Source organism: Phyllostomus discolor, chromosome 9, assembly GCF_004126475.2.
Source record: "Phyllostomus discolor isolate MPI-MPIP mPhyDis1 chromosome 9, mPhyDis1.pri.v3, whole genome shotgun sequence".
In the NCBI taxonomy this organism is placed as follows: domain Eukaryota; kingdom Metazoa; phylum Chordata; class Mammalia; order Chiroptera; family Phyllostomidae; genus Phyllostomus; species Phyllostomus discolor.
This window is the reverse complement of record NC_040911.2, coordinates 98,557,118-98,569,133: the sequence shown is the minus strand read 5'-3', so window position 1 is coordinate 98,569,133 and position 12,016 is coordinate 98,557,118. Positions and strand designations below refer to the sequence as shown.

Genomic DNA, 12,016 nt, shown 5'->3' with positions numbered 1-12,016 from the left:
GAGGGTGTGTCGGGTGAGGGGGGAACTCAGAGCCTGCAGGCCCGGCTCTGCCCTCCACTAACAGTACGAAGTGGGACAAGTTGCCCGGCTGGTGCAGGCCTGTTTGCTCACCTGTAAAATGGGCCCGCCCTGCCTGGGGTTGTTGGGATGCTGGCAAACGTTGAGAGCGGTGCCTGGCCAGAGGGAGGCGCACGCTTGGCTGCTGCGTTGTTGTCAGTGGTGATCATTCATTTGACAGGTGTATCGGTCACACTGAGCAAAATAAACAAGGTTCCTGCTACCGTGGACCTCACGTTCAGGTGGGAGGGAGAGATACTATGCAAATAACTAACAGGAAAATTTCAGATGGTAATGAAGCAACTATTCCGGTGGTGTGCTAGTGAATGCTTGACATCCAGTTCTTGGTGGGGGAAAATGAGCCAGATTTATAGCATCTGCCCATTTGTGTGGTGTGTGTTTCTAAGTGAATTTATTGAGACAAAGTGTTGTGTGATACCAGCCCTCCCATGTACAACCATGGTTTACAGGACTGCCCACCCGCTCACTTACCTGGCATAACACCAAACAACACACTCCAGACCTGCTCAGAAATGTGCCTACCATAGCTGATTTCAGGCTACCGAAATGACGTCACCTGGCTCATAAAAGTCCTCAAAATGTAACAGTTGGCTCTCAGAAGGCTGGAAGGGCTGGCCCCGGCCCTGGGTGTGTGTAAATAATGTGGTTCCAGGAAGACCTGGAGGCCAGAGAACTAGATGTATCGGTGAGAGAGTATTCCAAGCCGAGAAGACAGCTGTGCAAAGGCCCTGAGGCCACACAGCGCTTGAGGTGCACAGGGAACAGAAGGATGGCTGGTGCTGGCAGGGGCCTACTGGTGGGGAGGGAGAGGAAGGCAGAGGCCAGGCCCCTGGGAGCCTCACGGACCGTGGCACCACGTTTCAGCTTGATCCTAAGGCCACAGGATGTCTTCGGAGGCTTGTAAGCCAGGCAGCATCTTGGCCTGATTTGTATTTTTAAAAGATCATCAAGCTGTTCTATGAAAGACCAACACAAGGCCAGTTAGTGGGCAGTGGTGGCCACTCCAGGGAGAGGCAGATGGGGACTTGGACTATGAGCGCCAGCAGGGGAGGGGACGGAAGTGGCTGGATTCAGGTGGGGCTGTGGGGACGGGACAGATTTCAACTGCAGGTGTCCCTGGGTATCGGCCGTGAATACAGACTGTCTGCAGCTCCTGCTCTTCTGTCGTCAGAGGAGGAAGGAACCTCAGTCCGCCGTGGCACACTGTCTGTCTACCTACTTTCTTCTCCATGCGTGATGCTGTGTTTACCACTTCCTGATAAGTCCAGGAGGCGAGATGGGGAAATATGTTTATCTTGGCCCCAAGTGCAAAGCCAAAACAAAATCCCTCCTCAACACTGTCCTCCTTCCTCTGATTTTTCTCACCGAGAACAGGGCCCTGTTCTTCGGCCTGCACGGAGGGGCGAGATAAGAGGCTCTGACCTGGGTTTCCGTCTTCGCCCCAGGGTGCCTCTCGGGGGTGTTAATCAGACACATACGTAGGCGCCACGGGTGTCGGCCTAGCAGATTATGGGGCAGGGCGTCACCTGACTCTGAGCCATCCCCCAGCTCGTCTCTTCGTACAGTTTTGAAAGTACAGGGGAGCTCCGGCTCTCCAGACCAGCACTGTCCCAGGGGACTTTTCTCAAGGATGGCCGGGTTCTGTGTCCGTGCTGTCCCCTACCAGCCATTTGTGGCTGTTGACCCTTGACCCCTTGGCACGTGGCTAGTGCAACAGAGAAACTGAATTTTCACCTTTGTTTAACTTTTATATCGGGCAGCACAATTGTAGACCACGTGGCCTTTGTGTTTTGGCAGTTGACTGGAGATCCTACTGACATTTTGGAGAATGTTACGGGAAAGTGGGATTTTAGCTGTGACTTGTCATAGTCCCCCTTGATTCGCAGAGAAGGATTAAATGATCTGCCCAGTGTTTCTCAGCTGGGGGGTGGCAGGCCAGGAACCCAGCCTCAAGCTCTCAGCTCAATACACTTTTTTTCTTTTCGGTCTTTTTCAAAACCCACGTTAATTTTCACAAATTCCCAGAAATACATTCTTCCTATAGCACTGTGAAGTCCTATAGTGCTCTACATTTAAAGTCCCCTGACTGACAGTCTCAGTACTGATCCCCTTCTCCATCCCTGCAGGTGAGCCTGGTGTGGTCAGTTTGGAGCGCATCCTTGTACATCTTTCCCTGTTGCATTTACATGTATATAAATGAGTGAATTGAAAACCTTTAGCATTTAAAAATTAAGTTGTATCACACTACCCATATTTTCCTACAAATTGCTTTTCTCTTTCAACAGTATATCTTAGATCTTTCTAGATCAATCCAGAGATCTCTACCTTATTATTATTTCTTAATTGCCATAGCCTTTTGTAGCCTAGATGTTTCATACTACTCATAAGCCTATTGATATAACTAATTATTTATGGTTCCATTTTTTTTAGTCAACAATTTTGTGCATATCTCCTGCATACACAATATTTCCACTAGGTGCACAGTAGGAAATGAAATTCCTGGGTAATACGGAGTATGCATTTTTCCTTGTAGTAGCTGTTACTCTAATACTCTTTAAAATAGCTATACCAGTTACCAGTTAGTGTTCCTATCAGCTGCATGACGGTGCCTGGGTCCCCACCACCTGCAAAACACTTGATGTAGCCAAACATCCAATATGTGCCGATCTAAAGGTGAAACATGGCATCTCACGGTGGTTTCACTCGCATGTGTCTGTTCACACGTCCCAGTGAATATCTTTTCTATGCCAGTGGCTGTTTGTTTTTCTGTGAACTGCCTGTTTAAATCTCTTGCTCATATTTTTCTTCTGGATACTTTTATGCGTTCATTCAGCAAACAGATGCTGGGATGTCCACCAGGTGCCCAGCACTATTCTAGGTGCTAGGGATTTGGGGGCAAGTTGAAGAAACAGGCATCCCTGCCCTCTGATAGTCGAGGTGTAGGGCAAAGACCTAAACAAAAGGAGGTGAGGAAATGTATGTTAGAGGCGAGGAAGAGAGAGAGGAGGAGGCAGGGAGAGCCACTGGGGCGGGACTCAGTTGCAAACAGGACGGCCGGGGAACCGAGTCCTTGCCTTACTCCCTTGTGGGCATTCTTGATATACTCTGCGCGCTAACCTTTGGTCTGTTACACGTCGAACATTTTCCGTCCAGCCTTTCATTTGCTTTTGACTTAGATGATGGCAAATGCAAACTTTTTAATTGCAGCGCAGGCATGTAAAAAGTGAAAGCTGCTTCTTCTGATCTTCCCAGACAGCCATCGTCAAGAGCTTTCCTCTGGCTATTTTCTGTCCTCGCTACCATGTCACATCCCCCTCCCCACCCCCCGACTGCCATTTAAGCATCGTTCCTGGCTCTTTCTTCCTAAATGAACGTCTGATCCGCCACATTCTTTCCTATGGCCTCCAACTATTCTCATCTAGAGAAGATCCCTGTGGTTTGCAGAAGGAGTCCCTTCTGGCTGGGCGTCAAGGCTGCTTCCAGAACTCCATTCTCCCCTGGACAAAGCAGCCATCCTGGGCTCTTCCTGGTACCCAGGCGTCTCTCTGGTCTTTTTGTTTGTGGGGCCCTGGCTGCCCCGTCCTGCACGTCTGTGGTGCTGGAGTAACTCGGTCCCGTGCCCTCTCCCCGCAGCTCCACGGCTACATGGAGAGCAAGCCCCTGGGGCTGCAGATCTTCATCGGGACGGCCGACGAGCGCATCCTGAAGCCCCACGCCTTCTACCAGGTGCACCGCATCACGGGGAAAACCGTCACCACCACCAGCTACGAGAAGATCGTGGGCAACACCAAAGTCCTGGAGATCCCACTGGAGCCCAAGAACAACATGAGGGCGACGTAAGGGCTGCTGCGGGCGGTGGGTCTGGAGGGGGGCCAAGGGGGGCCCCGTGGCCGGGGTTCGGGGGAGGGGGCTCCGTGCAGTTGGCGGAAGCAGCCGTGGATGCTGGTTCCAGCCTGTGAGGGACCCAGGCTGATGACTGTTTTAAAGGTTTCTGTTCGAGCAGGTCTTTCCCTAGGTATTTTTCGTGTCTAGTGGGAGGAAGAAAACATATACATCTTTGGATTACATTGGTGGGGATGAGACTAAATGCCAGTTGTTAACAGATTTGCCAGTTGTTAACGGTTTTCACATTTGCTTTATCACTCTCTCCATCTTTCCTGAACCATCTGAGAGTTGCAGAAATCATGCCTTTGGGACTTTTAAATACTTCCGCGTGCCTATCCCAAGAACGAGAATACATTCTTACGTGAGCGCAGCACATTTATTCAGATTCAAGATGTTAATGTGGATGCACTGCTCTTATCTCTTGAGTAGTCGAGAAGTAATTTTCTCCAGTGGCGTATCTGAGTTTTTCAGATACTCGGAGAGTCGAAAAGTTGGCATGAAAATAATCTCCCCAGAGAAGTGCTTTCCACTGGGATTACTCTAATTACCACTTAAGTGTGTTACCCGCCCCTCTCAGTATAAATCCCCGGCTGGAATACTTGTCAGTGTATCGCAGTTTCTTCCTGTGTCTGGCTGTCGAGTTATTGTGCTTAGCTGACAAAATTGGTCCTGCGGGCAAGCCTCCCTGCTTGCTCCGAGGGTCAGTTTTAAATGGGGTCTTCAGCCCTGGCTGGCGTAGCTCAGTGGATTGAGCGCGGGCTGCGAACCAAAGCGTCACAGGTTTGATTCCCAGTCAGGGCACATGCCTGGGTTGCAGGCCACAGCCCCCAGCAACCGCACATTGATGTTTCTCTCTCTTTCTCCCTCCCTTCCCTCTCTAAAATAAATAAAATCTTTAAAAAAACAAATAAATATTCAACCTCCTGGCAGCATCGACTGCGCGGGCATCCTGAAGCTGAGGAACGCGGACATCGAGCTGCGCAAGGGCGAGACGGACATCGGCAGGAAGAACACGCGGGTGCGGCTGGTTTTCCGGGTGCACATCCCAGAGTCCGGCGGAAGGATCATCTCCCTGCAGACCGCGTCCAACCCCATCGAGTGCTGTAAGCTGGGCTCCGGGCCGGGTGGGAGTCTGGAAAGCAGACCGAATGTAACCACCCAGCACCCCCCCGCCCCCCTCTGTCTCGGCGAGGCACCCAGGGTGGGGTGCCGGGCAAGGATACGCAGGACCCCCGAGAATCAGGAGTAGGCCCCAGATGACCAGGAGGCCTGCAGCCAGAGCACATTTAAGGGTTTCTCTCTGCTTCTATTTACTCGCGGAGGGTTTTGTGGCCTCACAGGAAATTAAAAAGTAATACGGCTAACGAGCAGCCTGCGAGCTTTGCTTAGAGGATCGGAGCTGCGTGAATGTTGTTCTGGGGTTCGAAGGGGTGGATGCAGTCGGAGTGAGGGCACTGCAGATCGCGCCCTCTCTTCCTTTCCCTCTGTCGTTCCGTCGGTAGGAATACCCGTGGCATCCCCGCGGCTCTCGCTTGCTGAGCTCTCACTCGCCCGGCGGCGCCTGCGCTCAGTGCGCAGCGTGCAGGAGCTGGTTGACTCGTGCAGCCAGCCACCCTTGGCAACGGCTGGTGTCTGCCATGCCGCGCGCTTTGCAGAAGAGGAGGGAGAGAGACGCGGGGTACGGTAGCACACCCAAAACGTGGCAGAGTGGGGATTTGCACAGGAGCTCTGGCACCCATGCACCCTGCTTCCCCGTCACCCTCAGCCCATCCCTGGTCATGTCCCGATGCTGTGCTTGGTGTCTGGCGCTGTGCCCGGGGGGGGGGGGTGGCGGGGGGGCTGCAAATGAGCGAGGCGTTTTCTCCGTCCTCAGCGAGCGCCGGGCTGGTGGCAGTACAGACGCCCACGCAAAGATGCAGAGCAGTTTCAGAATCCAGCGTGGGGTGGCTGAGACCTGCCACTTGGAAGGGCTCCGGGCAGACACCGAGCTCGTCTGTACCAGGTTTTGAAAGAAGCAGCTGCTTTGAGCTCCTTCTTAGGTGCTTTTCTCAAGTTTTGTTGTTGGTTTTGCAATGAGACGGGACCAAGCTTGTTGTCTAGTTTTTGAGAGTTTAGAGATCATTTTCAAAGGCATAAAGAAGAAGAAAAAAAAGTAAGCATTGTTTCAGAAACAAAAGCGGTCTATATTATTTGTTTAGCCACTTTTAAGAATTTCGTGTTGTTAAAAATCATGTTCCATACTCCATTATGTTTCGGAATTGTTTTCCTATTGGCATTTTGCTGTAACAAGGTGTCACAAAATCAGTTCAGAGGCCAGGGAGGCTGTGGAAATGAGCAAAGTGGGCTGGGTGGGCAGCAATAGGGAGTGGTGGAGACTGGGGACCAGAAAGGCACATCCCCCATTGAAATGGGCTGTTGTTACTCAACTCCAGACAGTATGTCCCCGTGGGAATGAAGACTCAGTGGGGCTACATCTTCTGACTTTTAAAAATAGACCAAAGTCTCCTGACTTTTAAAAAGTGGCAACACATCCCAAGCACTCCTTGGGATCAGACAAAGACTGCTCTCGGCTTTGAGTGATCCGAGGTGGTCTTAATCAGATACTGAGTAAAGGGCAAGCGTGACTATTTTATGCAGAAAGGGTTGACAAAGACTGGCCCTTAGGATCAGAAGCCAGCAAGGGGAGAGGGTGGACCCTCCTCGGGAGAGAAACCCGAACTTGGTCTTGGCTGGTCTTTGGAAACGGATGAAGGAGCTGTCTAGTTTCTTCCAGCCTTGGGGTCACGATGCGGGTCAGGCTGAATGCAGTGGGGAGGTGGTGCTCTGATGCTGGAAAAGGAAGACCCAACGGTAGGCCACAAGGGAAGACAAGTGTGAAAAACAGCATCTCAGACGCACTGGAATTCCCCTTCTCTACCCGGCAGACCCACCCCATCCTCTGAGGGCTCATCATGCTGGCCGCCCCACCCTGGCCTTGGGTTTGAACATCTGAAGGTGTTTTGGGAAGGAAACTCAGGCTTTTCCTCTGTGATTTGGGGGGGTTTTGAGAAGAGAGGGGCTCCCCTTTCTGGCAAGTGACTCACTCTCCAGGATGGGCTGTGGTTACTAGCAAGGTGGGGACAGGGCGGCCTCAGGAAGGGCTGTACCCAGGAGTCCATCCTCCTCTCCGTCTTCCTTGCCTTCTCCCTCAGCTCAGCTTAACGCACGTGGATCCGAGACTTTAGGGATCGTCACTGAACCACAAGCACCTCCAGCAAGATCTTTTGGGGGTTATAAAGTTGTTGGAGTCTTGCACTGAGGGTTTTTTCTTTTATTTCAAGAAAGCATTTGGCTGATTCAACTACCTGGTTTTGAGAGAGAAGGAAACTGAGACTTTTTTGGTAAAGTGATTCACTCATTTTTATTCAGCAGGGAGTGAGCCCAGGGTCTCCATCCTTCTAGTTCTAGGAAAAACCTGCTTCTTCTGGTTTCTAGAACACCACCACTCTTTCTTGCATGACCAAATGGAGCTACCCGCTGGCCGCTCTTCCTCTCACCCAGAGTCTTCTGTGATTTTTCTTTTCTTCTTTGTTCTTACGTCCTAGGCCAGTGCCTGGTAGCTCTGTAAATATTTGTCGACTAATTGTCTTACTGTGTGATCCTTCAGGAGATAGTCAATAAATATTTATGGCTAAGTAGGCCACCCCATGCATTAGCACAGTATGTGTACGAGAAATATTTATTGACTCGCTGACTGTGTGGGCAGCCCTCGGGGAGGGCGCGTGGGTAGGAGAAACACGTGTGGGGCCAGGACGCATTTGCAAGGCTAACTTATTTACTTTGGAGGTGCCTTTTATGTACCATCTGAGGGATCACGGGTAAGTTCCCAGAGTCCCGCAGAACAAACCTGAACAAACTACCGGAGGCCACCGTCTGGCAGGCGGACCTACCTGCTGGGCCTGCAGATCCCTCCTCTGTGTTTACGGGCCGTTGTGCCAGAGGGCACATCTCACCTTTGCACAGACAGGTGCTCCTGTGTCACTAGCTCTTCAGCGTTGCCAAGAAGATACTTTTAGTTCCCTCCCTTATGCTCAGGAGAGTATGTGGAACCTTGCCCCGCCTTCTCAGCTCTGGACGCCGCCCCCACCCTGTTCCCACTCCTGGCAGATAGTCGAGCTGCCCACTGCCCTGGGAAAAGGGAGAGGTCAGAGGGCACACCCTTGTCACCTCTGACAGCAGGACGCCCCACCTGTCGCAGCTGCAGGCCTTCCCTTGCCCGGGAGCCTAGGAATAGGAGGCCCCTCCCTCTTGCACTGGGGTCCTCTGTGTTCTCAGCTTCCACTCCGCACCCCCTGGGGAGGTTGAGCCCTTGCTTCTCTCTTGTATGAGTTTCCCAGGGCTGGCGTCACCAGTGCTACCAACCGGGAGGCTTGAAACAACGGAAGTTCATTCCATCGCAGATCTGGAGGCTAGGAGCCCTGAAGCAAGGTGTGGACAGGCCTGGATCCTTCTGGAAGCTGTGAGGGAGACTCTGTTCCCAGCTCTTCTCCGAGTCCTGGTGGTGGCCGGCCACCCCCCTTGGCTTGTGGCCACGCCACTCAAGCCTCTGCTCGCTTGGGCTGCTCTCGGGGCGCCCTCCTCTGCCTCTCCTAGGGCACTCTCGTGGGATTCAGGGCTCGCCCTCATCCAGGCTGACTTCACCTCCATCCTTATCTTGTTTACATCTTCAGAGGCCCTATGTGCGAGTGAGGTCACATTCTGAGGTTCGGGGTGGACAGGAAGTTTTGGAGGGAGCTCTACACCCACTCAGGGGCGTCCCACCTACGGCCCAAGGGCCGCCTGTGGCCCAGGATGGCCATGAACACGGCCCAACACAAAATCATAAATTTACTTAAAACCTTTCTTTTGCCCATCAGTTGCCGTTAGTGTTTGTGTATTCAATGTGTGGCCCAAAGACGCCAAAAGGTGCATTTCTTGATTTCGCTTCGCTCTCTGTCCCCCAGTCCTGAGTCCACTGGGATCTCTCTGTGACCTGCAGGCTTTCCGCCTTTCTGTCTCTGCATCCAGAACGCTGGTTCTCAAGCTTGGGATCACCTGGGGAGTTTGCGGGGGTCAGGAAAAAAAACAGCTGCCCCGATTCTGCTGCAGAGCCTCTGACTTGTTTGGTCCCATGGAGACTCTCAGAGCCCCTCCCTCCCCCACCAGGGATTTTGAGGTGTGGCACAGCTGAAGCCCCGGGCCTTGCCTCTCTCCCCTCCCCTCCCGTCCCCTGGCGGCCCCACCCCCACTTCCAGCACTTGGTTAACTCCTCCTCGACCAAGGTCCCCGATGGATGGCCCCACGAGGAAGGCCCTTGCCCTGACCCCTGGCCTCGCAGGGTAGGGACCAGCAGGTGTTAGCCAGGGCCTGGCACAGAGCAGCTGTCTCCAGAGAGTTTGTCAAAAACAAAAACAAAAAACAAAACAAACTGTGAAAACAAGCGTCTCCAGGCTGCCTGGCGGGAGAGAGGGGCAGTGACCAGCTGTATTGGAGACGGCCACAGGCGCAGGTCCTCTTCTGTGAGCGCCCTCCGGCTGGCCTCTGCAGAGGGGCCCCTTGGTCCGTCCCACTTCAGGAAACACCTAACGCCACTCGCCACCAGGCCCTGCCCGCTGCGGGCACGGCATGGGAATTCACTCTCCTCGTCTCGCAGGAGTCGGGGCAGGTATGGGGCGCGCACCAGAAACTGGATTTCTCACTGGTCTTCTCAGTGTCTCCACGTAAATGTCTTACTGAGGGATAATTAAGATACGATGAATCGCACAGGCTGTAACTCTTCAGTTCAGTGGCTTTAGACAAATCACCACTCTGAACGAGACCCAGAGCACGCCCTTGTCCCCTGAGTGTGCCCCCCATGGCCCTCGGTCAGGGCCCCTCCCAGCCACCCACACACAGGCCCCCTCCCAGCCGCCCACACACAGGCCCCCCACCGATCTGATTTCTGTAGCCATGGAATAGCTTTCCCGGTTCCAGAACTCCGTGGAATGGACCCCTGCAGCATGCACACTGCAGTGTCCGGCCGAGCGTGCTCAGCCCCACGTCTTTGCGGTCCGTTGCTGTCACCGCGTGAACAGTACTCGACCATGTGAATGTAACAACTGTGTTTCCCTTCGGTAGCCACTTGGGTTGTTTCTGGGCTTTGAGTGCTGTGGATGAGGCTGCTCTGAACGGTCTGGGTCAGGGTCTCTGGTGGACACATGCTTTCCTTTCTCTGGGGCTAGTGCTCGGGAACAGGATTGCGGGGCCCAGGGAGAGGGCGGGGCCTGGGAGGGGCGGGGCCAGGGAGGGGGCGGGCCTCATGCGGTGTTGGTCTTCTCACTCCGAATGAGAGTGCGAGCGCCCCCATCCTCACTAACGTTGGGTTTGCGTGGTTTTGTTAGTCGCGCCGGTTCTGGTGGGCGCTAAGGGCTGCCTCCGTGTGTGCGGGCGCCCACGCCATGGCCCGCTGCCTGAGGGTGGCAAGACCCGAGTGGTGCGCCGGTTGGCTGGCTGTGAGTCTTCCTTGGAAAGGTGTCTGTTTAAAGCTTTGGCCCATTTTCTGTGGAGTTACTATTATTTTCATTGTTGACATACAGTAGTTCTTCATGTATCGTGAATACAAGTCCTTTGTCAGATATATATATATATATATATATATATATATTCATTTTCCCCTAGTCTGTGGCTTGCCTCTTAATTTTCTTAATTGTGTCTTATTATGAACATCAATATTTTATTCTGATGAAGTTTAATTTGTCATTTTATTTTCTTTCTGAATTAGTGTTCTTTGCAACCTCCCCCCGCCTCCAGGAAATCTCGGCCTATCTGAAAGTAGCAAAGACATTCTCTTGTGTTTTCTTCTAGAAGCTTTTTGATTCTGGCATTTGGATTTAGAGAGACAATTGGCCTCAGATTAAATTTTGTATATGGTGTGACGTAAGGGGTGAGGTCCATTGTTTAGGGTGGTGATCAGTAGTGTGAGCCTGGGTTCAAATCCTGCCCCTGCCACTTACTAGCTGTTCAGTCCTGGGGAAGTTACTTGACACCCTGGGCCTCAGTTTCCTCATCTATAAACTAGGAACAGTAATAGTAATAGTACCTGCCTCATCACAGTGGAATCACCTCTCTTGTGGCCTGCCGCGGACTTTCCTGCTCTCAGCCCTCCCGTAGCTCTGCAAAGCAGACTTCGCACATGTCCCCGGTTGCCACCGTGTCACTGCTGAGAGACCAGGGCCTGGGCAGCAGCAGGCGGGGGCGGGAGTTTAACAGACACTAATTGTGTCAGGGGAACTGGCAGCTTGGCAGTGTACCCAGCTGCTAAGAAGAAATCTCAAGGGCTCTCTGGCCCGGGCAGTGGGGTGGCTGCGGCGATTGCAGGAAAGGTGGGTTTTGGGGGAGTCCAGGGTTGGGGTGGCTCTTCCACTGATTGCTGTGGTTACCCAATCATGTGGTTATGGCCCTGTAGAGCTAGTCACGCAGGGACGAGGAAGGCAGAGCCACCCTTTCTGGGAGACCTTTGGTGTGCCTCGCTGTCACACACGTTACCTGGCCCCATCCCCACTGGAGTCTGAGAAGACTCAGCCATTCATTCAGAAATAGTTATGGGGCACTGAGTTATGCCAGTGGGTGTTTGAGGCACGAATTGCTGCCTCCTTGGAGCTTCCACTCCAGCGGGTGGGGGTTCGGACAGGTTAGGGGGTTTGCTGTGGCTGCACGTCTGTCTGGCCGGGGACGGAGCAGAGAGCCGGGTGCAAAGCCTAAACCCTGGTCTCCATCCAGGCTGCCTGGGTCCCCTGGCAGCTCCTCAGCCAAATGGGGGACTCATGGAGCTCTCAGGAAGGGCTTGTTATACGAGACATGTGGGAATTTCCTGAGGGGGCCGCCTGTTAGCACGGTGGAACGGTGTAGTAATCCTCTGATCAGAAGAGAAAAATACCAGCTCCTGCTCGGGACCCGGTGCTGTGTGGATTGGCCGAGGCGACCGGCCAGTCAGGCAGGCTAGGGGCTTCTGCTCCGTCTTCCACCAGGAAGCCGAGGCCCCACGGAGTCTTCAGTC

General features: G+C 53.2%; 1 protein-coding gene across 4 annotated transcripts in view; it reads left to right on the top strand.

Moving 5' to 3' along the window:
• NFATC2 (nuclear factor of activated T cells 2) overlaps nucleotides 1–12,016 on the top strand; it is a 137,283-nt gene that overhangs the window by 66,694 nt on the left and 58,573 nt on the right. For all 4 annotated transcript variants that reach the window (XM_036009969.1, XM_036009967.1, XM_028524854.2 and 1 more), the window contains exons 4-5: nucleotides 3,712–3,914; nucleotides 4,894–5,066. In XM_036009969.1, the coding sequence (XP_035865862.1) occupies nucleotides 3,712–3,914; nucleotides 4,894–5,066 (376 nt within the window). The remainder of the gene's footprint in view (nucleotides 1–3,711; nucleotides 3,915–4,893; nucleotides 5,067–12,016) is intronic.